At 37.9% G+C, this 21,805-nt stretch overlaps 1 protein-coding gene across 3 annotated transcripts in view; it reads right to left on the minus strand.

Annotated features, from left to right (window-relative positions):
* dock10 (dedicator of cytokinesis 10) overlaps positions 1-21,805 on the minus strand; it is a 123,393-nt gene that overhangs the window by 20,261 nt on the left and 81,327 nt on the right. For all 3 annotated transcript variants that reach the window (XM_067365855.1, XM_067365857.1, XM_067365856.1), the window contains exons 10-38: positions 21,444-21,527; positions 21,094-21,246; positions 20,606-20,860; positions 20,365-20,487; positions 19,698-19,780; positions 19,399-19,521; positions 19,241-19,320; positions 18,870-19,057; positions 17,249-17,314; positions 17,065-17,157; positions 16,831-16,954; positions 16,583-16,704; positions 15,469-15,552; positions 15,291-15,383; positions 14,407-14,525; positions 14,244-14,313; positions 13,900-14,013; positions 13,743-13,814; positions 12,850-12,996; positions 12,334-12,417; positions 11,304-11,400; positions 11,144-11,176; positions 7,117-7,295; positions 6,900-7,016; positions 6,096-6,213; positions 5,064-5,185; positions 1,381-1,495; positions 1,186-1,252; positions 1,019-1,066 (exon numbers count right to left, since the gene is read on the minus strand). In XM_067365855.1, coding sequence (XP_067221956.1) covers positions 1,019-1,066; positions 1,186-1,252; positions 1,381-1,495; positions 5,064-5,185; positions 6,096-6,213; positions 6,900-7,016; positions 7,117-7,295; positions 11,144-11,176; positions 11,304-11,400; positions 12,334-12,417; positions 12,850-12,996; positions 13,743-13,814; positions 13,900-14,013; positions 14,244-14,313; positions 14,407-14,525; positions 15,291-15,383; positions 15,469-15,552; positions 16,583-16,704; positions 16,831-16,954; positions 17,065-17,157; positions 17,249-17,314; positions 18,870-19,057; positions 19,241-19,320; positions 19,399-19,521; positions 19,698-19,780; positions 20,365-20,487; positions 20,606-20,860; positions 21,094-21,246; positions 21,444-21,527 — 3,173 coding nt within the window. The remainder of the gene's footprint in view (positions 1-1,018; positions 1,067-1,185; positions 1,253-1,380; positions 1,496-5,063; positions 5,186-6,095; positions 6,214-6,899; positions 7,017-7,116; positions 7,296-11,143; positions 11,177-11,303; positions 11,401-12,333; positions 12,418-12,849; positions 12,997-13,742; positions 13,815-13,899; positions 14,014-14,243; positions 14,314-14,406; positions 14,526-15,290; positions 15,384-15,468; positions 15,553-16,582; positions 16,705-16,830; positions 16,955-17,064; positions 17,158-17,248; positions 17,315-18,869; positions 19,058-19,240; positions 19,321-19,398; positions 19,522-19,697; positions 19,781-20,364; positions 20,488-20,605; positions 20,861-21,093; positions 21,247-21,443; positions 21,528-21,805) is intronic.

A 21,805-nucleotide genomic window follows, 5' to 3' on the forward strand; every position in this document is an offset into this window, starting at 1 on the left:
TTGTTAATGCCAACCTTCATCCTAAAATGATCTTGATCACAGCAAGGGCCACACCATTATAGACAGAAAAATCAAAGCCAAGCTTCTAGGGGAGTGTTTAAGATCAAGAAAAGTAAAGCTTGTATTGTGATATTAAACGGCAAAAGTTAAACATCTCATGCTAGTTTTGTTATCTTTGATGGCACTCTAGAGATTTCTGAATGACTGTGTCTTACAGTGAGAATGTGATTTTATGTGTGGAAGCCAGACAGAGGAAAACATGGAAACAGAGAGCATGATGAGGGAGACATGTAAGATTAAACATGAAATAGCAAGTAGGCGTACTCAACACAAACACAGATGTATTGAAATAATGTCCTTGTTAGCGCGCTCTCCTTCTATGCACGGGACGGCGGTTCAAGTCCCGCTTTGAGCGGGTGGAGTAGGACCGGTTACATTTGGTGCTGTGACCCAGATGGGAGTGAGGTTTAGGGGGGTGAGTGTAACATAGGCCAGTAAACCTCACTCCCCTGGCCTCAAGAGGCGTGCTAGTGATGGATGTAAGAAGCTGCAGTATTTAGCGTCCTTGTTAGCGTGCCTGCCTCCCATACCGGTGACACCAGCTTAAGTCCCTCTCAGAACGGGTTGAATAGGACCGGTTACATTTGGTGTCGTGAGCCAAATGGGAGTGAGGTTTAGGGGAGTGAGTTTAATGTAGGCCAGTAAGAGCTGTGGAAGTAAACCTCACTCCCCTGGCCTCAAGAGGCATGTTAGCGACTGATGTTAGAGGCTGCGGTCTTTAGCATCTTTGTTAGCGTGCCCAACTCTCATGCTGGAGACGCCAGTTCAAGTCCCACTCGGAATGGGTCGAGTAGTACCGGTTACATTTGTATAATCTGTTTCTCTGCCAGTTTCTCTCTCTCGTAATGTGCATAAACATACAATCATTGACAGAAAGAAGAGAAAAGAAAAGATGACTACATTCATGTAGACTTACTGCAGCATACCTTAAACACTTCTAAATGAGGAGAGATCTTACCTGGCAATGTGGCGCTTTCCAAGGAACCGGAAGTGTTGAAGACATAGCCTGTTTAAATGAGAAATACGTAAAATAGTGGAAACATACAGTGACTTGATTCCTTTTATTTCTCTTCCATTCCTCTCTTGAAGTTCCATTTATTGGTCTTTATTAAACAAGTCACTTACTCCAGGATATTGAAGAAATCACTGATCTCCTGGTGAATAGCTCGATGCCAGTATGAAACCATCACCTCTGCAACACAGAGAGCAAATCATCCTCAGAACATTATAAAATATGTTACAGGCCATTACAGATGCTATGAGATTTGAATATGTGCAACAGACATCATCTTTCATGGTTCAGTGTCTTAGAAGTCTCACCCTCTGAAATGGTCTTCATAATGTGCAGGAAACATATGAGCAGACTTCTGGTCTCCGCTTGATCCAGTTTGTCAAAGCGTGAACCAAATCCAATTAGAGACTGGGGCCTAGCAACCTAAATACAGTAATCACAGTCATTCTCTTGTTAGACTGAGACAAATTTTACATACAATTTTAATTGAATATATTCACACATTCAATGCAGACCTCCTATGGCAAACTAAAGCGCTGCATTATGACAAAACCAGTTAAGACCACAATGCAGACCTAAAGGATTAGCAAGATTGTTGTGCAGACACTCGTCAATAAGTCAGACTTCTCTCAAGGTTTATTTCTCAACTATAACCTGATGAAATTTTGGGTCATTGCCACTGTTTCCCTTTGGCTTTCACAGTGGGGTCTCAAAAGACAATTACTATTCAGTGAAATGTATCAATTCTGCTGTGCTTGACAAAGGATGTCACTAAATAACTGAAGTGACCAGATTAATCTATTATCTTCTGTAGAGCTGCTTTATATTTGATGTAGAAGTTGTATTTATAACTGACATGAATGATTTCTGAAGGCTTTTGGCCCACTGATTACCCTTGGGCTAAAAAATGTTTTACGAAAATGTTACATTTTTGGCATAATTTAAAATGTCAGAGTGCAACTGGTACAGTGGTCTCATCCACACAGAAGTAGACTAAACTGTAATAAAGATAAAAAGAGTTATTCTATCAAATATAGAGGGTGTGTTATTTCCCGGGATCTTTCATACAAATGATCCTCTGTGTACTTTGAGGTCTAGAGTCCTGTTCAATGTTAATTCGAATTGTTAGTTCATACCATTGGAGAATGGTTTGTCTTGGTCTAGGCACTTAATGAAAGGTCAGAGCAATTCTGTAGGGTCATTACCCCTGTAATGGTCATGTTCTGTTTTGGTTTCATTTAGTTCCGATTGCCTGAGTTCTCGACATTGAACTATGGTATGATTACTTTTACCATCAAGAAAAGGATGGATGTAGCAGCCGTCACACTTCTCCTCAGCATGCAAGATGATCGTTTCCTTGAAGACCATACGCTGGAGTTTTTGGACTTAGCATACCAACCAACTTATCCAGATAACTGCCTCTGCACCTTTTACTACGTTGGACTTAACAATTCAGTGAAGGCTAAGTTTCCAGGCAGGGTCCTCGTGGGAATTTTTGTGAATATGTGGAGTGGGCGTTGGTACAGTGTGGATCACCATTCACCGTCAACCTCATGGAAGAGGACAACCTAGGTCCTCTATGAATGGTTATTGGATGTTTAGGATGATGTAAAGTTTAAATGTCTCCAGTATCTGCTTGGTCCACCCAGCTCCAAGTTTATGGTCCTGCCCAGCCTCCCCCCTCCTCTGTCAATTCCATCCAGTTCCTCGGCCATGCTTCTGCTGGCTCCCTTCAGCCCCTCCTTTGGTGGCTCCACCCAACTGCCTGGATCCGCCTTGGGTTTTCTGGTCAACAGCTCCGCCTTGGTGTGGTGATCTCCTGGCTATGCCTCGGGCCTCTGAGCCCATTGCTCCACCTCAGCCCATCGAGCAGTCAGCTCTGCCTTGGCTCTTCCCGCCCTCGGCTCCACCTGGGACTGTCATCCTTCCAGCTCCTCCAGGCTCCCTCATCCTTCCAGCTCTGCCTTGGTCAGTTGTTGCTCTACCTCCACCATGGATTTCCTCATCCCTCCACCCCTTTGGCTCTTTGGGGGAGGTACTGTAAAGCCCCGGGTATACTTCTATAATTTTTGTCATGCGGAGGGCTCTCGGCCAACCGCAAACCGCAGCCCAAATTTCGAGACCGCGCAGACAGTCCATGTGCAACAGCGCATGCGCCAGCAGTACAGAAGAGTCCACTAGGTGGCAATACGCACAGTATTGAGCACAGGGTTCAGCCATCGAAGAGTATTAAAAGACCGGTTCAAAAACAACACGCTTGAAAAAAAGAGAAAAACATGACAATGGACAGCGAACTCGATGAGCGTTTGTGCGAAGAGATTATAAAGTACCCACATTTGTACCCACAATTCATGCTTGAAAGAGTACAAAGACGTGTTTAGGGCAGCAAATTCATGAAGGGAGATAAGCAAAAATAGTGGAAAGGATGAAGCATTTGCAGACAGTGATGGAAGAATCTTCTCAGTGCTGCCCTCCGATGTCTGGTAGAGCATAGAAAAAAAATGTACTGCGCATGTGTCGAACTCGATCATCCGCCGCATTCGTGGTGTAGTATACTTTGAAAGACACATGGACAGGACTGTGCACGTGACGCGTCCGGGCACAGAAAGTGAAGTATACCCGGGGCTTAACAGTCATGTTCTGTTTTGGTTTTATTTTCATGTTCCGACTAACTGTGTTCTTGTCATTGTTTTTATGGTTTCTAATTAGTTTTACACCCATTCCTTGTTTTGATAATTATCATTCACTGTGTATACAAGCCCTTAGTTTTCCCAGTTCTATGAGTTAGAGTTAGAGTTAGAGCTAGAGCAGAAATGACAATTTTATATTTTAAAATCTGAAGACATACTGAGCAAAAAAACTAATTTAATGACCTCACAATAATAGTAGCTAAGGATAATAGCTAAGATTTTGCAATATCTTAGCCAATATTTGTGTGCTATTTCTGTGGTTCTCAGAAACAGAAGTTGTCATAGTTGTGTAAACTTCAGTGAACAGAAACTCTTATAAATGTAAATTTTACCTTCCCGTCTGCCCCAATAGCAAAAAAAGAAATCTATGATAGCAGTTTTTCCATGATTTTCCAAAACAAATTGATTACATTTGTCAGAAGAGAGAAAGAAAATTTGCCATCACTCCCTCAGCTGTTGTACTAGAAAGCACTAGAATGCAGCAGCGTTAACTGGTTTTCTTTCATTTACTGCCAAGGTAATAAAACAAAGTATACTGTTATGAATGTATATTTAATTTTTGTAAAAATGAAAATATAAAAAAAAACCTTAGCTAGATTTACGATGCTAATAACTGTGGAAATGCGTCAGCACAGTCTGTGAAAAGGGTCTATTCATTTAGAGAAAATGCAATAAAATGTGTGTGCAGGATCTGGTGCATGTTTGGATCACCTGGTGCACAATTAAAATATACTTTCATTATAACCAACCCTTATCTATACTTTGTTTGTTAGTAGATAAATCAGGTCTTTGCCCTTCCAAAGATCACATCATATTTTTTTTTTTTTGCCAACTGATTGATATTAATAATATATTCCTTTCATAAAGGTGAATAATAGGCTTTTCATAAGACTATATGTAGATTAAATTAAATTAAATTTTTTTACTCCATTAATGCTAAAAATGCTTTTTCAGTAAGTGAAAAAGAGAGAATGAAATATGACATTGCCCAAAACATTTTATTTCCGAATCCATCATTAGAAAATTTATGGGTGGACTAGAAAATAAAATGTGCATCTGCTATTCCTTTAGCAATCCCTAAGGTGCAAATATAAACCCTTTAGGGGTAGATAATTTACAAAGACATTTCTGACCGACATCAAAGGGTGCAGAGCATGTACATTTAAAGCGAACTGCCCCAGTGCTCCTGCACACTCAAAGATACCATTTTTGCATGTTTCTGACATTGTAATTACACCTAATTTAGATGAATCAGTGACAGACTCGGCAAGATGTATTCACTGTTCAAAATGTAAACTCACTTTTTCACATCCATCCATCTTCTCACTGTTCCGGTCACCGTTGCTGGGGTTCGACTCAATGCTGATGAGAGAACCTCTGGAGTCTGCATTATTAGCTGTTGATACGGCCAATGAAGAAAAGGCTGGGAAAGCAAAATTGATACATGTGAGGTTAAGTTTGGATTTTATTTTATTTTATTTAGAAACTTTTTAATTTTTCATTTAATTTCAATAAAAAAAATAATAATAATAAAAAAAATGGAATAGACCAAAATCTTAAAAAAAAAATGTTCCTTTCTCTGCAGCCTTTAAAGGATTAGTCAACTTTCAAATAAAATTTTCCTGATAATTTACTCACCCCCATGTCATCCAAGATGTCCATGTCCTTCTTTCTTCAGTTGAAAAGAAATTAAGGTTTTTGATGAATAAGTTGAATAGGGAAGGTGTAGGACATGCAGCGTAAGCTTTTTAAAGAATACGGAAGGCGGAATGCCGGAAACGCATGCAAGGTGATCATTTGTGTTTATAAAGCATATACAAGATCGGTCATTTTAGAAAATGACCAATATTTTCGCTAGATAAGACCCTTATTCCACATCTGGTATTGTTTAAAGCCCTTTGAAGCTGCACTGAAACTGTAATTTTGACCTTCTACAGTGGAGTCCATTGAAGTTCATTATAAGGAGAATAATCCCGGAATGTTTTCACTAAAAACCTTAATTTCTTTTCGACTGAAGAAAGAAGGACATGGACATCTTGGATGACATGGGGGTGAGTGAATGATCAGGAAAATTTTATTTGAAAGTGAATTAATCCTTTAAATCATCATCTCTTGCCTGCATATTCAAACTGATGCTTCAAGTTCTCACACATGTGAGAGCTAACACAGTGCCTGGCATCAATGATGTCACAAAAACAACAACATGCAAGGAGAAATGACACAAGCTTGAGTACTGCTAATAATAATAGAAATTTCATTTTTGGGTGAAGTACTCTAGTAAGGCAGCAGTCTATGAAACACAGGTCTAACACAGTCTAACAGCATCACTATACCTGTAATGGAGTTGAGTACTTCTTTGGAGAAGGATGCATCCATTGAGTTCCCGTGGCGTAAGACATGGGTCACTTGACCTGCTAAACCAACACCGACACTGAGATCATCTCTGGAACCCTGAGAAAGAAACATTGTAACTAAACAAATAATCAACACAGGGACATTATTGTATGGAATGGGAGAGAAGTTCATGAAATTTCATTCTGATAATTGGAGAAGGGATTGTTTAAAAGGACAGGTAAATTTTGGAACTTGGTTATGGATTTGTATGTGACAGTGTCAAAACTTTACTCAAGAATTTGCCCAAAATTTAATTAAAAAGTTTTTATTTGTACAAAAAAATAAATAAATAAATAAAAATTAAAAATGGAATGTAAGATTTTTCTTAGTTTTAAAAATGAATTGATGAAATGAAGAGACAAGAGGAGATTTTTTCCAAAATTGCTTTGACGAACAGTTCATAAAGCAACCTGTTTGATCACATCGAATACCATAATATCTGTTATCTGAAACTGTAACATATTGTTTCTTCATATGTATATTTGTTTTTGTATGTAGAAAGAAATATTATAACTACTTGTGACTACTAAATTACATTTTTTAATTTATTAAACTGCATTTATTGTTTGGTGTGAATAATATAAAAATAATACTCAAGTATAGTATAGTAATGAAGTACAGCTACTCAAGCACTTTACACCCCTGTTTAAACTTCAGATCTGATATAAGTTATTGATTAAAAACAAAACAATGATTCTATATTATGTTTAATTTCAATTGACGAATATCCTCAGTGTGTGTACCTGGTCACTAGCCGTAAGGCAGATTGGAAACAGATCTCTGAGGAAAAAGCGAGGCATGTTGTCAAGGATCAGACCATAAAGAGGCAGGTACAGAGAGGCTATCCGTGCCTGTTTCTCCTACACACATACACACACACACACACAATACAGTTAAACACTGTTCTCAATTCACAGAAATGATGCACAATATATTTTAAGTGCCAATGTCAAATTTCACCTTTATGGCATAACGAGAGTCCAGTGAATGTTTAGCCATGAGGTTCTTCAGGCAGGCCAGGGCGAGGTGTCTCAGGTCTTGCTCATCTTGCAAAGCGAGCCCCAGCTCTCGCAACAACAGTCCTGTGAGAAAATGTTTCCTGCAGAACTCTTCTGTCAAACTATACTCTGGAAAGCCCACTGAGAGGTAAGGCAGAGAGAGAAAACACAAAATGGTAGATGATTGTCCCCTACTTAACTTAATATACTCATGAACACACTTGAGTGTAACGTTCAAAAAATCAATATAACGTAAATGAGTGTTTTGGGGAACTTCTATTACTTCACTTTATGTAAAGGTGTTATGTAATCAGGATATAAAAATTGGTTACCGTTATGGCAAAAAACAAAGTAATCAGATTGCAGTTACATTTTGTAAAAAATGGGAATACTATCAGGATTACAATGGTTTCACTTAAAACTAAATAAATTACTATTTTGACATAAAGCCACAAAAGTAGTTATGCGCAGATCACGGTTATAACTGTGGCACAGACACTGCTGATAGTCCACGGGTTGGGCATTCCAAGTGATAAAAAATAACATTCCAGATAATTTCAGATGGTTCGCAGTCTGATGAGAGAAAAATCATTAATGTGCTGATTTTAATAAAGACACAGCACTCTCATTTAACATAACAGGAGGTGTGTGCTGAGGCTCCGCCTTCTTTCATGTGGAACCCTTCTCTCTGACTCATTTCATTACTCAAGCTTATTGAAGTAAGATCTCCACAGGTGAAAATATGAACACGCTGGATAGCCGCTTTATAGCACAAAATGAAGTTGTGCTTCTGATGAAATGAGGCACTGACACTGCTTTTCATGTTTGAAACTGTAAAGCTGCTTGCTTTTAAGCAATCCATTGAATAAAGTGCTATATAAATAAACGTGACGTGACTGGAGTGCTAATTTGCAGAGCTCGTGCTAACACACCAATGTTGTTATGATCAGACGCTTTGTGCTTTCTATGCTCTCTATAAAAGTGCTTGCTTTATTAATGCTTGTTTATTTTGTTTCTGAGAAGAAAGTGTACAGCACATATATACATATTCATCTAAACGCTGCTCTCAGCAGTGTGGGCAGCGTCAGACATTCGATTATGGTATAAAACTGCTCATGTATTTCGAACTTCGTTTTACCCCTAAACGGAGAACGAAAAAGAACATTGCTTGAAGTATATCAGGGCCTTAAAGGCCTTCTGAAGCGAAGCAATGTGTTTGTGTTAGAAAAATATACATATATAACAAGTTATGAAGTAAAATATTTAGCTTCCGCCAGGACACCTTACGTATTCAACTTACAAAGAAAGTGTAAAAACTCTCGCAGTTCAAAATGCTTAAATTGCTTTAAATTATGTACGTTTATTATGGAAGGCAATAACTCCGATTTTGTTCATCAGAAAGAAGGAAGTCATATACACCTAGGATGGCTTGAGGGTGAGTAAATTATGGGATCATTTTCATTTTTTGGTGAACTAATCCTTTAATAACTTAATACCTTTCTAAAAAATATACACAAGCTTAACAAATTATTCTGATAAGAATGTTTTCCAAAATGACGGTGGATATATTAAAGTGTTTCCAGCCTAACGCAGTTGTGGGGTCCGCTTGTTTAATTAGCAATGGAGGCAAAACAGATTCGAGAGAAATTTCGAAAAGGGAATTAAAACAAAAAAAGGAAAGAAAAGTACCTTGTGGAAGCATTTTACTGAAATAGTCAACCAAGATGACTCAAGTGATGACTATGTGTAATTGAAATTGAAAATCATATCATACCCACCATACAGTTTGTCATAATGACAAAATAATACCTCAATATATTATGTCATGATAAATCGAATCTGTGTATTGATGCCAAAAGTTTCTTATTAAAAACAACTGCATTCTTAGTTAGTTGCTATATCGACATCAAGAGGTACCTTTAGCATCTTAATATAATAATAATAATTTTATCAAGTTAAAAAAAATACACTTAAAGAAAATCAAGTTTTTAATGTTGTTTATATGTCTATGTAGTGTTTTTAATATGCTTTAAGACAAACCATGTGCAAATTCATAAGTCAGCACCATTGCTGAGTATTTTATGTTTGAAACTGCAGTAAACCAAAAACCTGCGATTTGAAATCAGTGGCGTTTGTGACGTCACAGACTACCTTGTAACCAATCACAACAATGTGCCGACAGGCTTTACCGTATCATTAACTATGACTGCTCTGAAGCAGGAAAGTCTTGAGAGAAGCTAGGTTATCCCGGTATATTTTTCCTGTTGATAAGAAAAATTGTGTAGATTTAACAATATAGCGAGTCTATTATGATGTTATGATGAACTATTTGCCTTTCTCCACTGACGTTCTGAGTTGTTCAAAGCGTTTGTAAGGATGCTGATTGTTAGAAGGCTGATTGTTGATAATACCCAGAATATCAAAATCAACTGAAGGCGGCAGATCCTTTTCCTATTTAGCACCTAAACTCTGGAACAATCTTCCTAGCATTGTTCGGGAAGCAGACACACTCTGTCAGTTTAAATCTAGACTAAAAACACATAGCTTTGCTCTTGCATACACATAACACATTATCAATACATTAACATTTTTCAAATCCGTTAAAGGATTGTTACGCTGCAATATTTAGGTCGGCCGGAACCGAGAACATTTCCTATAACACTAGATATACCTGTACATCAGAATAAGAATGGCATCTCTGCTAATATCTGTCTCTCTGCTTATCCTGAGGTTTGCCGGGTGCTGGATTCAGGCCGTATCCAGATCAGATGGAGAACCTGTGTCTGGACCTGACTACAACGTAGCCCAGGAGACAATGGGCCTACAGACCCAGCTCTGGCTGCATCTATAATTCAGATTTGTAATCCCCGTATCCGCTTACATATATTTATATATAATCTATTTTTAATCTCTATAATAAAAATGTATAATTCAGATTTTGATCTCCATATCCATTTACATATATTATATATATCTTCCAAGGGTTTTTTTCCCTCCTAGGACTTTTTTCCCAGTGCTACCACCCCTGGGAGTCAGCCGACATTGGCTTAATGTAGCACCATCTTGTATATGTTACATATTACCACGCTTGGTTGTACAGCTTATTTTTAACCACTTCGCTTTTTCTGTGCTTCTAATATGTAAAGCTGCTTTGAACAATTACCAATTGTAAAAGCGCTATATAAATAAATTTGACTTGACTTGACTTGACTGAGAAGGCAGCTGTCTGACTCTGAGATGAAGAACAGGAATGGTGTGTGTAACATTAGCAACACATTATTAGCTGTTTGAAAACGTAGTCAAGCAAAAGGCTATCTATATAAATACATATTAATTAATGACAGAACCGTCGCAAGGGCTGTGCCAAGTGTGCGAGCGCATAGGGGCTCGCGCCAAAGTAAAGTGACAGCTAACTTGAAGTAAAGCCAATAAAGTTAATTATTTTGTCTTTCGAAATATTTGAATACTATAAAACATAGCTAAAACAATATTGCTCTGAGCGTGTGCGTGTGACCGTGTGGAATCACACGGCAAGTTCTGAGAGAACTTTCAGTCCATTATAAATTCTGATTTTGGCCGCCTCTGGAATGGATCAAACCATAGATGTTAGCCTACCTATAAGTTCAAGTAAATACGCTGGAAATCCGCGCTCATTCAAGGATGTGCATAGTTACACAGCTGTTAAACTGAATATACGAAGCGAAGCAAGCTTTTTTCTTAAATATCCACAACACAAACAACAAATTGCTCGTCACTATAGCAACAGCAGACTCTCCGAGCTGCCGTGAGCGAGTGAAGGCGGTGTTAATTTGCATATTCGTTGATCCGTGTATATTAAATGAGGCAAGGGTGTAGAGTTACATTCAGGCTATTTTAAGGCATAAAGACATTTTTTTTACTTTAATTTTTTTTATAATATGTAATTTTGGTGATCAAAGATGAGTTTTAAGAGATAAAAAAATTGACTACAGGGGGACTTTAATAGTTACCTTGAGCACTTTGGGTTTCCGGTGATTCCTTGTCTGACAGAGAGAGAAATGAGACAGAGAGAATGTTAGGTGGGATCTACAGTATGTTAATTAGAACTTAGATAAGCATGAAGCTATGTGAATGAGACACAAAGAGGCGGAGACTGTGGTGCTCTCTGACCTGTGATTCGTGCAGACGGGATTGGAAGACTCAGAGGGACATAGTGCTCATAGTTACACACTTCCCTTATGAACTCAAACTTCAGCTCAAACAGCGTCTGGGAAAAATAACATTTGCACCCAAAAACATTGTCCACACACAAAGCAGTTCTTTAGTGATAATCTTCGCAACAGAGAGCTTCATGAACAGAGACAGTCAATGAATTAAACAGCCAGAACACAAAAACACACATAAATGATACATAAATAGATGTCAGTCATTACATAACAAAAGTTCTTCATAACTTTTGTTGTACACCTTGTGCTCACACTAGACTTTGAGCATGTGAAACATTTTCCGCTGGAATGAACAGGATATGATGTCACACTCTAGGGCAGGGGTCGGCAACCTTTTTGTCATGAAGTGCTATTTTAACATTTCTGAGTTGACCACTGTGCCCCCGAATATGTATAAATACACATAAACATGTTTTAATTATTCATAATGGCTAAATAGTGCAGAACCTTAAATATTTCTGAGGCAATTTTTCATACAATTTGTTTTAAATTTGTAAAAATCCTTTAGTTTGTTTGCTTTCAACTCTTGCTTTCAAACTGTTCCATTTACATTTGGCAACATAAATGTGTCTCTGCTTAAATGGATCTAATATCTAGTATTTAATAGTAACTCCCAACTTAATAAAATAAGCTGTGTTACTATGAGGAATGATTACCTCAAAATCAAGATCTGTATGCAGGTGCGAGGTACTTTATCTGAATGAAATACATATACCGTTTGCTCATGTGCCACAGGTTGCCAACCCCTGCTCTTTTGACAACCTGCAGCTTTGAAGTTCGTGCTGTTTGTATTGAGCCAAGAGGTCAGTCTGTCATGTTTGGAACCTCTATTGGTCACACATCCTCTTGTCATACAAATTCGCAGGTCATTGTTCACTAAACGCAAACGTTTACGTTTGCATGCATTTGAATGGAAGTCACTGGAGCGCAAAGTCTAGTGTTACTGCGGTGAGAAAGTTTAAAAGTTCAGGTACCTTATTGTCACTGGCTGTGACATTGTTTATGTAGTTGCTGATCAGTTTAAAGGTGAAACCTCTGTCCATAAATGTGAAGCACCGCTGAGGATGGGAAATACACATATTTAAATTAAAACTGATTGCAGTGACAATAACAAACTAATTACAAGTACAAAAACTGGTTATGAAAAGGTAAGACCAATAAGCTGTCCAATTTCAAATGCATCTACAGTACAGTACACATCACACACACACACAAAAATTGACCTGTTTATCTACTGTACCATTCGCGGTACACATACCTTTCAAAAGAGACCAAAACCATGCATATACACCAAATGGTTCAAGAACAGCATGCAATTTACTTTGGGTACGCCTTTTCAGGTGTTTTAGGCACATTTTATAGGAATGCCAAGCGATTAAAATTTGTTCTGTGTCTAACTGAATTATTTACTTTGATATTTTTTGTGCGAATCACAACATTTAAAAAGGCACTGATATGAATGATCTCAGTTGTAGTGTGCTGTTCCTGACCTTCACAAAGGCCGCTATGGCGATATTAGCGCTTCGTGTCTCCTCTGCAAACTCTTTATTCTTCCAGTAGATGTGATCGGACATTGTCATGATCAGGGTCTCCAATCGACTTTGGAAAGTTCCAGGAAATCGTTGCGGTCGAGGAAGCTGAGGAAACACATGTTCTTATAAAACACAAGTTTGTCTGAGTGAAAGACACAAAAGCAGTTGTACGTACTGTACTCAGAAAAGTGTAAGTTTTTAGTCTGTAGTCATATTTTCAATAATTACAATTTATTGAGCTTCCAAAACATTTAGAGTAAATTTTTGTACTGTTTTAGTTGTATTATGCTTATCTAAATCACTGGACGGCATGACAATACTACCAATTGTGTATTATTGTGTAATTTTACATTTAAATCAATGTTAATTTTTTGTATACTGTATGTGGTAAGAATAGAGTTTTTCTCAATACTTCTTTTTCCTCAATATTTCATTAATTTATTTAATTAATTCCTTAATTCATTAATTTTATATAGGCTACTGATTATATATATATATATATATATATATATTAAATGATGTTTTTTTGGAAAATGTAAAATTGCAGAAAGTTTTCTGTGTTGGGTAGGTTTAGTGGTAGTGTTAGTAACACTTCAGTACTGTTCTTTTGCACGGCTGAATCTGATGATTTGAAGTATACACCTGTGATCACTAACAGAGCGGATCTGAGAGTCACACAAAGAGTGACTTATAGTATAGAAGAAAGCCTAAAATTTCCTTTCCTGTCAAAACAAACCAATAGTTTTGAATATAAATCGTTATTTTAAGTTTACCATAGTAGACTGCCATGAAATTTAGAAGATAAAAGAAAAAGAGTAGTCTGAGTTCATGCCTGCTGAATCAATATTTACCTTAAGCTTAGTTGAGTCCAGCAGATGCTGAGCCATCGACTTCACTATGATCTCTAGAAAGAACCACGAGAACTGCAGAGAACAAAACAGATGTCAAATGACAAGATTAAAAAAGGTCCATCACTTCTTTACGAGAGAAATGGCTATGTTAGCTTACCTTAAGGACATTACGTATCATCGACGGTTCGTTGCTCTTCAGGTCAGAGGTCATTCCCTTGGCCAACTCTTCGTGAACGGTTCTGAAGCCACATGCTTCAGTCTTAAAGACAAACTGATTAAACAAAAGAGAAATACAACATGTCTCATGTTCTTATTCACACACATGATGTCTTTCTCCAAACACAGAAAAAAAAACTTAATAGGAAGCATTTTATTATTTGAACTTTTTTATTATTTATACACAAAAAAAAAATCAAAGGGGTTATTTTATTGTTTTGTGGATGGAAGGCAATGTTTATCACTGTATGTATCTTTACACACATACGTTTGTGACATACGTACCTTTATGTAAGAGTGCAAATAGTGGTCCATGTTCTCCTCATGACACTTAGCTAAGATGTGGACCAGGACCCTGATTAATAAAATGTAATGTTAAAGTGAGAATCAAATCTGAAAGCTGTGTTGATTCATTGTGTTCAAAAGAGTCAGTGATGGGTTTCTGTACCTGGTGGTGCTGGTGGTCACTTCATCACTGTCGTTCTGTGTAAGCACTGTGAAGAGCTGGTTGAAGATAACTGGGAGGAAGCGAATTACGACATGAATCCTCTCCATGCTCAGGAGGCCCTGAGAAGACAAAAAAGAATAAGAAGAAAAACAAAAAAACAGTTGAAATACAAACATGGCCTGATGTAATGGCCTGAAATAAAGTGTCTTCTAAATTGGATGAAAACTGTTTAGTTGCAATGTTTAATGCAATAATACCATCAATTGATCAACTATGAATTAAAATATCAATATCACAATATCAGAGGAAACCAAGATATCTGCTCATCAAAGGCTGAAATGAAAGGCTATGGTGTAATACATCAAATATTGTCAGATACTGTAGCATTATTACAGCACACACCATACGGTAATGCAGTTATACAGTTTCCTACTGTGTACTTGATTCTCATCATACAGAAATGCTTATTAACATAAAAACTATTATTAATTATTGTTACATGAAGGTAAATACGTTAATTCTACACACTTAGACTAGTAAATTATAAACTGCGATGCAATCAATTCGGTCTAATTTGACAATGTCCATACAAACAGTGTGAAATGCTACACTATGGGATACGAGAGGTATCTGACTCCTCCATAGACAGCAATTTAAGGGTGAACTAAGCAAATAACTTAAATAGTTTGTGCATGTCTGTAACTTGTGTATCTTGATTTTAAGTAAAACATCTTTTGCAAACAGCTACATGGCATTCTCTAGATAACAAGTGTATGTATATGCATAGAATGGCTTGCGTTTATAAATGTAATTTTGGTACAATTCTTTTACATCCTAGCCAACTGATTTTCAGACCCTCGTGAAGGGCCCTGGAATACACTTACTTTAAGGCAGTTGAGGAAGTTTGAGGTAGGAGGTTGAGAGAGGTCTGCCTCTCGTTTTTGGCACTGCTGGAAGAAGCGGTTTAGATGGGGGTCCTGCAAAAATGTCCATGGGAATTATGAGATCACAAAATATTAACAATACAGTACATTTTCTTCTGAGACTGTGGCTCTTTCCAACCTGAGTGTAAACTGTAGAAAGCACCAAAGTGGACACTTTGAAGATCTGCTTCCCCCCATCGACCCACTTCACATCGGAACTATTCTGCACAGAAACATGGAAATAAATATAAGACATGTAATACACACACACACACATACATATATATATATATATAAATCCCTGCCATATCATGTGCAAATCATCATTATTTGTCTTAAGGACTCCTGTTTTGAAATACTGCAAGACTGTAAGTTGTGAAGATTCTTTTGTTTCCTGGTTCACATTTCCTGTTTCTATTTAACCTTCATTATCTCTGTGCATATATAGCTGTCTTCTTCCTTTGTTCAATGACAAGTCTTATTCTAAGAATGTTCAAGGGATGGATGTACTTTGTGCATGTTACATTGTTAGCATGCAGGTCTTTGTTTAGTTCTTATTTGTCTTCACGGATTGGTGTACAGTATGTTCTGAGTTCTAGTTTATATGACATAAAAATCAAGCATATAGCGTTAGTTCTGGCAGGTCACGTTAGTAAAGCTCGCATCAGCTGATTCACATCAACCTATAGGAATACGACGCCTATCACTGCATTGGTATATATATATATATATATATGGTCCATTCAGTATTATCAGCAGCTTTATCACATTGCTCAGGAGCTAATTATCTTCCTCCGTCCCAAGCTCCTCCTTTGTCCAGTCAGGACTTGCCCTTCTGATATTTGATCAAACTCAAATTTCTTCAATTATGTTGTTACATTAATTATTGTCATTAAGAAAATTATTGACATTGCAATACTAGGTTCTGTTCTGTTTACCCTAATGGGGGTTATCGCTGCTCTCCTTGCTCTTATCCATGCTAGGTCGCATGGACGGGCAGGGAGTTTTTGCCCAGAACAGGACCATACCACCAATCCAAACTGTGTGCTAACTGCAGTCATCTTTGACGATAGTGATCCTGACAGAACTGTATTTATCATAGCAAAATCGAAGACTGCATCAGTCTTTATCTTTACTCTACATTCACCATCATCATCATCATCATCATCATCATCACACATGTATATCTCCATTTATCTATTTTCTTTTTCTAAACTGATTGTTTATACGCATTTGTAGATTCTTGCGCTCACTTTGGTGGATGAAGGTTCTTTAATGAGTAGATATCCACTAGGCAAAGTGCACGAGACTGGAATGCTGAAATCCTGAGAGGAAATACGTCCATCCTTCAGAAGAGGCAGCCATGCATAACCCACTGTAACATAAACCAACATACAGTACACACAACAAACTGTCAGAGCACTAAAGCATCTCAACATGCACAGCAAAGGATAATTGGGCTTGATGTGCATCTTTGTTCCAGATGTTTGATAGCTGATACCTGGAGTTTCAAGAGCCTCTTTCTTCTTAGAGCTGGTCTTAGCATTGATGTCACAGGTCACATGATAGAAGGAGAAGAGTAAATGGTGTTTCTCGTGAAGATGTGTGGGCAGCTCAATCTTGACCTGATCCAAACATATCAAAACACACATTAAAATACTGGTAACTTTCCTCTGAATGTAACAGTGCTGACCTACAAAGCTTCTGAAGCACATTTGAAGATTTTGCAAACTACCTCATCATAAAAATCTGGGTTCTGTGAATGGTGCAGAACGGTGGAACAGGCAGCCGTGGTAAAAACTGGACCTCCTGGCTTTCCATAGATGCACTGTGGGAATTGATTTAGAACATTTATATTCATAAGTCAGATTCTAAAGCAGCTGTTAATGGAAAGTGATGGAAGTATTGTGTTATGTAACCTTCAGTGGCTTGGCCTGTTCTTCATCAGAGCTTCGGAATTCCACGTAAACTGCGAGGTTCCGAGCCTATTGAATAAAAAATGAGCATAACATGACTACACACTGCACGCTGAATGAATGAAGAGTAGAAACTATAAAGAACACAATTGAATCCTTGATTACACTGTAAGCAGTTTCAGCATTTTCAGTTGCTCCTCAGAGGCCAGTTGCAGGGACCAGAATTTGGACATTGTAGTATGTCCAAATTCACAGCACTCATAAAACAGTAGGTGAAAAGGACCCAGCTGACTTTCTAATAAAATGACGAGAATACTTTTTGTGCGCAAAAAACAAACAAAAATAATGACTTTATTCAACAATTTCTTCTCTTCCATGTCAGTCTCTTACGCTGTTGACGTAGTAAACACAATGCAGCGCTTCCAGGTTCTAAGTCAGAACGCGACTCATTATTGGCCGGCTCCTGCATCAGTATCATACGCATTAATCGTGCTGCTCATGTGAACAGCGTCGGCCAATACTAAGCCGCCGTTTTGACGCAGAACCCGGAAGCACTGCACTGTGTTTACTACGTGAACAGCAGAGGAGACTGACATGGAAGAGAAGAAATTGTTGAATAAATTCTTTTTTTTATTTTCTCGTCAAAAGTGGTCTTGTTGCTTTATAACATCAAGGTTGAACCACTGTAGTCACGTGGACGTAGTCACGTATTTTAACGATGTTTGTCTTTCTGGGCCTTGAAAGTGGTAATAACATTGCAGTCTATCAGAGGCCAGAAAGCTCATGGATTTCATCAAAAATATCTTAATTTGTGCTCAGAAGATGAACAAAGGTCTTACGTGTTTGGAATGACATGAGGGTGAGTAATTAATGACAGGAATTTCATTTTTGGGTGAACTCTTTCATTTTCCAATTTGAAATGATGTGAAGTGCGCATTCAATTGGATACTTTATAATCCCATGAGACCACAGGAGAGGAGTTTTGAATGGCAGTAAAGTGGTGCAACTGACGTCGTAAGTCACATGAGAATGACAACATGGCAGATATTGTATGTCCAGATTTCATTCATACTACACACATTCACAAACCCGGTGCCTGTGACGACATTCCTGTAAATTGAAATTACATTGCTTCTTGCAAGTTTTGCGACACTTTCAAAGTAAAATGTTCAGTGAGTGGCACTAAAGGTGTGTTTTATCCAAGTTTTATCTAAAATAGATGAACTTAAATCAGCAATGTTTAATTGCATTAGTTGTTGTGTGTATTGCAGCAATTCGAAAGCGAAAAGGTTAATGCTGAAAGGTTAATGCTCTGTTTTTGAAAATAACATAGCACCTACACTTAACTCTACACTAAACGTAATGATAGTGCTAACAAAAGCAACCGTGAGATAAAAACACATTTTCTGAAGCAACCATGCCATTTTAGCTCGCTTCTACAAGTCTTTGAGCTCTTTTATCATGACGCATGTTTCACCGGACTCATGTCCAAGAGCTCTGCATCACAGGTGCTGTACCACTGCCGAGCAAGTTTACTAGTTTAGGAAAGTCAAACATTTGGTGTTGGTGATAGTTATGTGATGCAGAGTATGGTAAAAATGTTCTGAGTATTCGCTTTCCTCACCTTTGCAAAACTCTTTTGGCTGTCATACTTGAGGTGTTTGGGGTAGATATAGATGTGATTCTTGTAGACTCTGTAAGGTTTGGCAAACTTTGATGAGTCCTGCACAAACTCGTCTACCTCCACTGTAGGAGCGTGTAGGCTGCAGTCCTCAAATGGCCTCAGAGCAACATATGATGATGTCACACAATCTGAGAAACATGTATCATGCATGTAGGTGAGTGTGTGGGTACACAATAGCAGACAAGTATACGGTACAATAACGTGTTTAAGTGTTAAGTACATAAAACTGAATAACGTTTATTTGTAAAATTGTATTTTTGCTTTAATTCAGCTCCAAATGTAAGGATGTTTGCAGTATTAGTAAAACGTACTGGGGCATTCCATGGGAACGCAGTCCACACTTATTTCAAGGTTTCCAGGGATGGTTTGAAGTTTACTGGCCTTCTCTGCCCTGTAAAAAAAATGCTTTATTTTACTGAGGTTACTTATTATCACATGTTATTTGTGAGCGTGACAGAAGAGTCTGTACCTCCTGTACTCTGTGATGAGTTTGATGAGATCTTCTGTGGAAATCTTGTTGCTTTCCTGTTTGAAAAGGGGAGAGAAGCGACATTCCCTGTCCACAGTGCCCTGGTTGTCCTTAAATACTGACCTGGAATGTACAGAAGGAAGAAATGTTATGATTGAAATGATTTTAAACAAAATAAATTGTTTACAGTGCAGGAGCACTGGAAGTGTTTCAGCAGAACAAAACACTGGAAGTGTTTTGTTCTGGCAATGCTGAAGCACCAGGGCATGGAAAAGAAGCTCCCATTGAGATTCACTTACCTTACAGACCAGGCAAAAGGCATTCGGTACTTTCCAAGTTTGCTACAGAATTGCTTATTGGATTTCAACATCTTTTGGACAGTCTAGAGGAAGCAGAGAAAATTAGATTTCAGTGTATTTGTCCACTAAATACCAAACCAAAGATCCACTAACTACAACTACAACTTAGATAATATTAGTGCTTAAATCAATATTCTGTGTATTTAGATGACACATATAAAAATGTCTAAATGCCATTACATTAGTGACATTTAGTGATAACCAAGCAACATCTGCAAACAACTGATGATTGCGCTTTTCTCAGCTCTTAGTCGTTTTATCAATTACTTTTAACCTACAACTGTTATATTTTAGTGTATATACTGTATGAAGTCAGCTCTCCTCAAGTTCACACAGGTGTCACAAGTATAGTTAATCAAAGAAACTATGGAGATGTTTCACCACTGAGGAAGTTGAACAATTTGTGTTCATAGTGGTATATTTATTGTTATTATAACTGTAAATTTAGCAAAGAGCTGTTTGCTTTTTTTTATTGGTTTGATGTTATTTTATCTAATGCAATAACATTCAGACATTTTTTTCTATTAAAAAAATAAAATAAATTAATGCATTTAGCAGACACTTTATTTGAAGCTACTTGCAATAGAAACATATCTAAAAGAAATACCTTGCTGGAATCTGTGTTTTTAATGTAGGGTTCTGTACCACTGGAAATATTTCCCATCAAAACTTTCTCCACCCGTGCAACCATCACAATGTCAGTGTGCGGGTTCGTAACAGAAAAAATTGCCTGCAGGAATGTAATCAACCATGTAAACCACATAAACACATGAACATAGCTCTAAACCATGTGACCCTGGCTGTGAACATATTCCTACAGTATATCCAAAGGGCACTTGTATTGCTACCTGTTTGGGGAAGCGCAGCCAGTTCTCCATGTCTTGGCCTAATTGGCAGTCTTCTGTTTTCTTCTCTACAGGTGAGGCGAGCCCATTTTCCTGTGGAGAACAGTTACCACCATCCAACCCCTGATCTCCTGGATTACCAGAAGTACTGAGCATTTGCCGCACAACCTCATGGTTTAAGTCCACATGGAAGTCAGCGGAAACCTTCCTGCCCTCACGTATGTCCAGTAGAGAAACCGACACAAAGAAAGGCTCGATCTGAGGAGAGACAGCAGTTCTCAGTCATTTAAGCAGATTCATAAATTATACACTACAACTGACTGTATGATGGCATACTCCTTTTGTTTCTAAGTTTATAAATCCCTTTGCGGAATTTTATGCAAATTCTGCCAGGGTTTGCTAACAAATGCAATCAACAGTGCATGTGTGAAAGGGGCTTATGTTTTTAGCACAACTTATGGTAAGCGTGTCAAAAGGATATCACATCGTACATTAGTAACTGGCTCAGTGTCAGCCTCGTTCACGCAGCCCTGCAGTGTGAGGTTGAGTGAGCGACAGGAGATCATCAGTCTCCTCCCAAGTTTCTCGTCAAAGGGCTGGACAGAAGCAGAATCCCCAAACTCCATCCTGGGACTCCGCAAAACCTTTAACACAAAGCATTCTTTCCTCACATCCCAAAACAACAAAAACTTTCCTTTCCCCAAACAATGTTATCTATTCATGTAACAGAAAGAAACTCATGCAGGTGTGAGATACAGAATGTTTCACAGCAGCTGTAGATCACACACAGTCAGTAGTGCTAAGACAAACTGCATAAAGATACGAATATCTGGCGACGTACAGGAATATCAGGGTCCAGGGAGAACAGGTTTAGTCTTTCCTCTCTTCTGGCAACTCTCGAGCCTTCCTCTGTCTCAGAAATATACTGAAAAATTAGAACATTAGTGTTAATTATGTTTAATGCTCTTGTGACACACCATTAATTTCTCATTTATGACATTAAATGTTGGGCTTGAAGTTATTTAAGGTTCTAAACAGTAAAAGAGAGACTCACTCATTAAAGGATCATGAACTAAAATTGTACATTTCCTGAGGAGCAGGATTTTTACATTAAAATCTGTCATAATTCAAAAATAAAAGGCCATTTTATAATAATTAGAATGTGGAACTTATTATAAGTGTTCTGAAATGAGGAGGCAAACA

This window comes from Chanodichthys erythropterus, chromosome 17, assembly GCF_024489055.1.
Source record: "Chanodichthys erythropterus isolate Z2021 chromosome 17, ASM2448905v1, whole genome shotgun sequence".
Taxonomy (NCBI): domain Eukaryota; kingdom Metazoa; phylum Chordata; class Actinopteri; order Cypriniformes; family Xenocyprididae; genus Chanodichthys; species Chanodichthys erythropterus.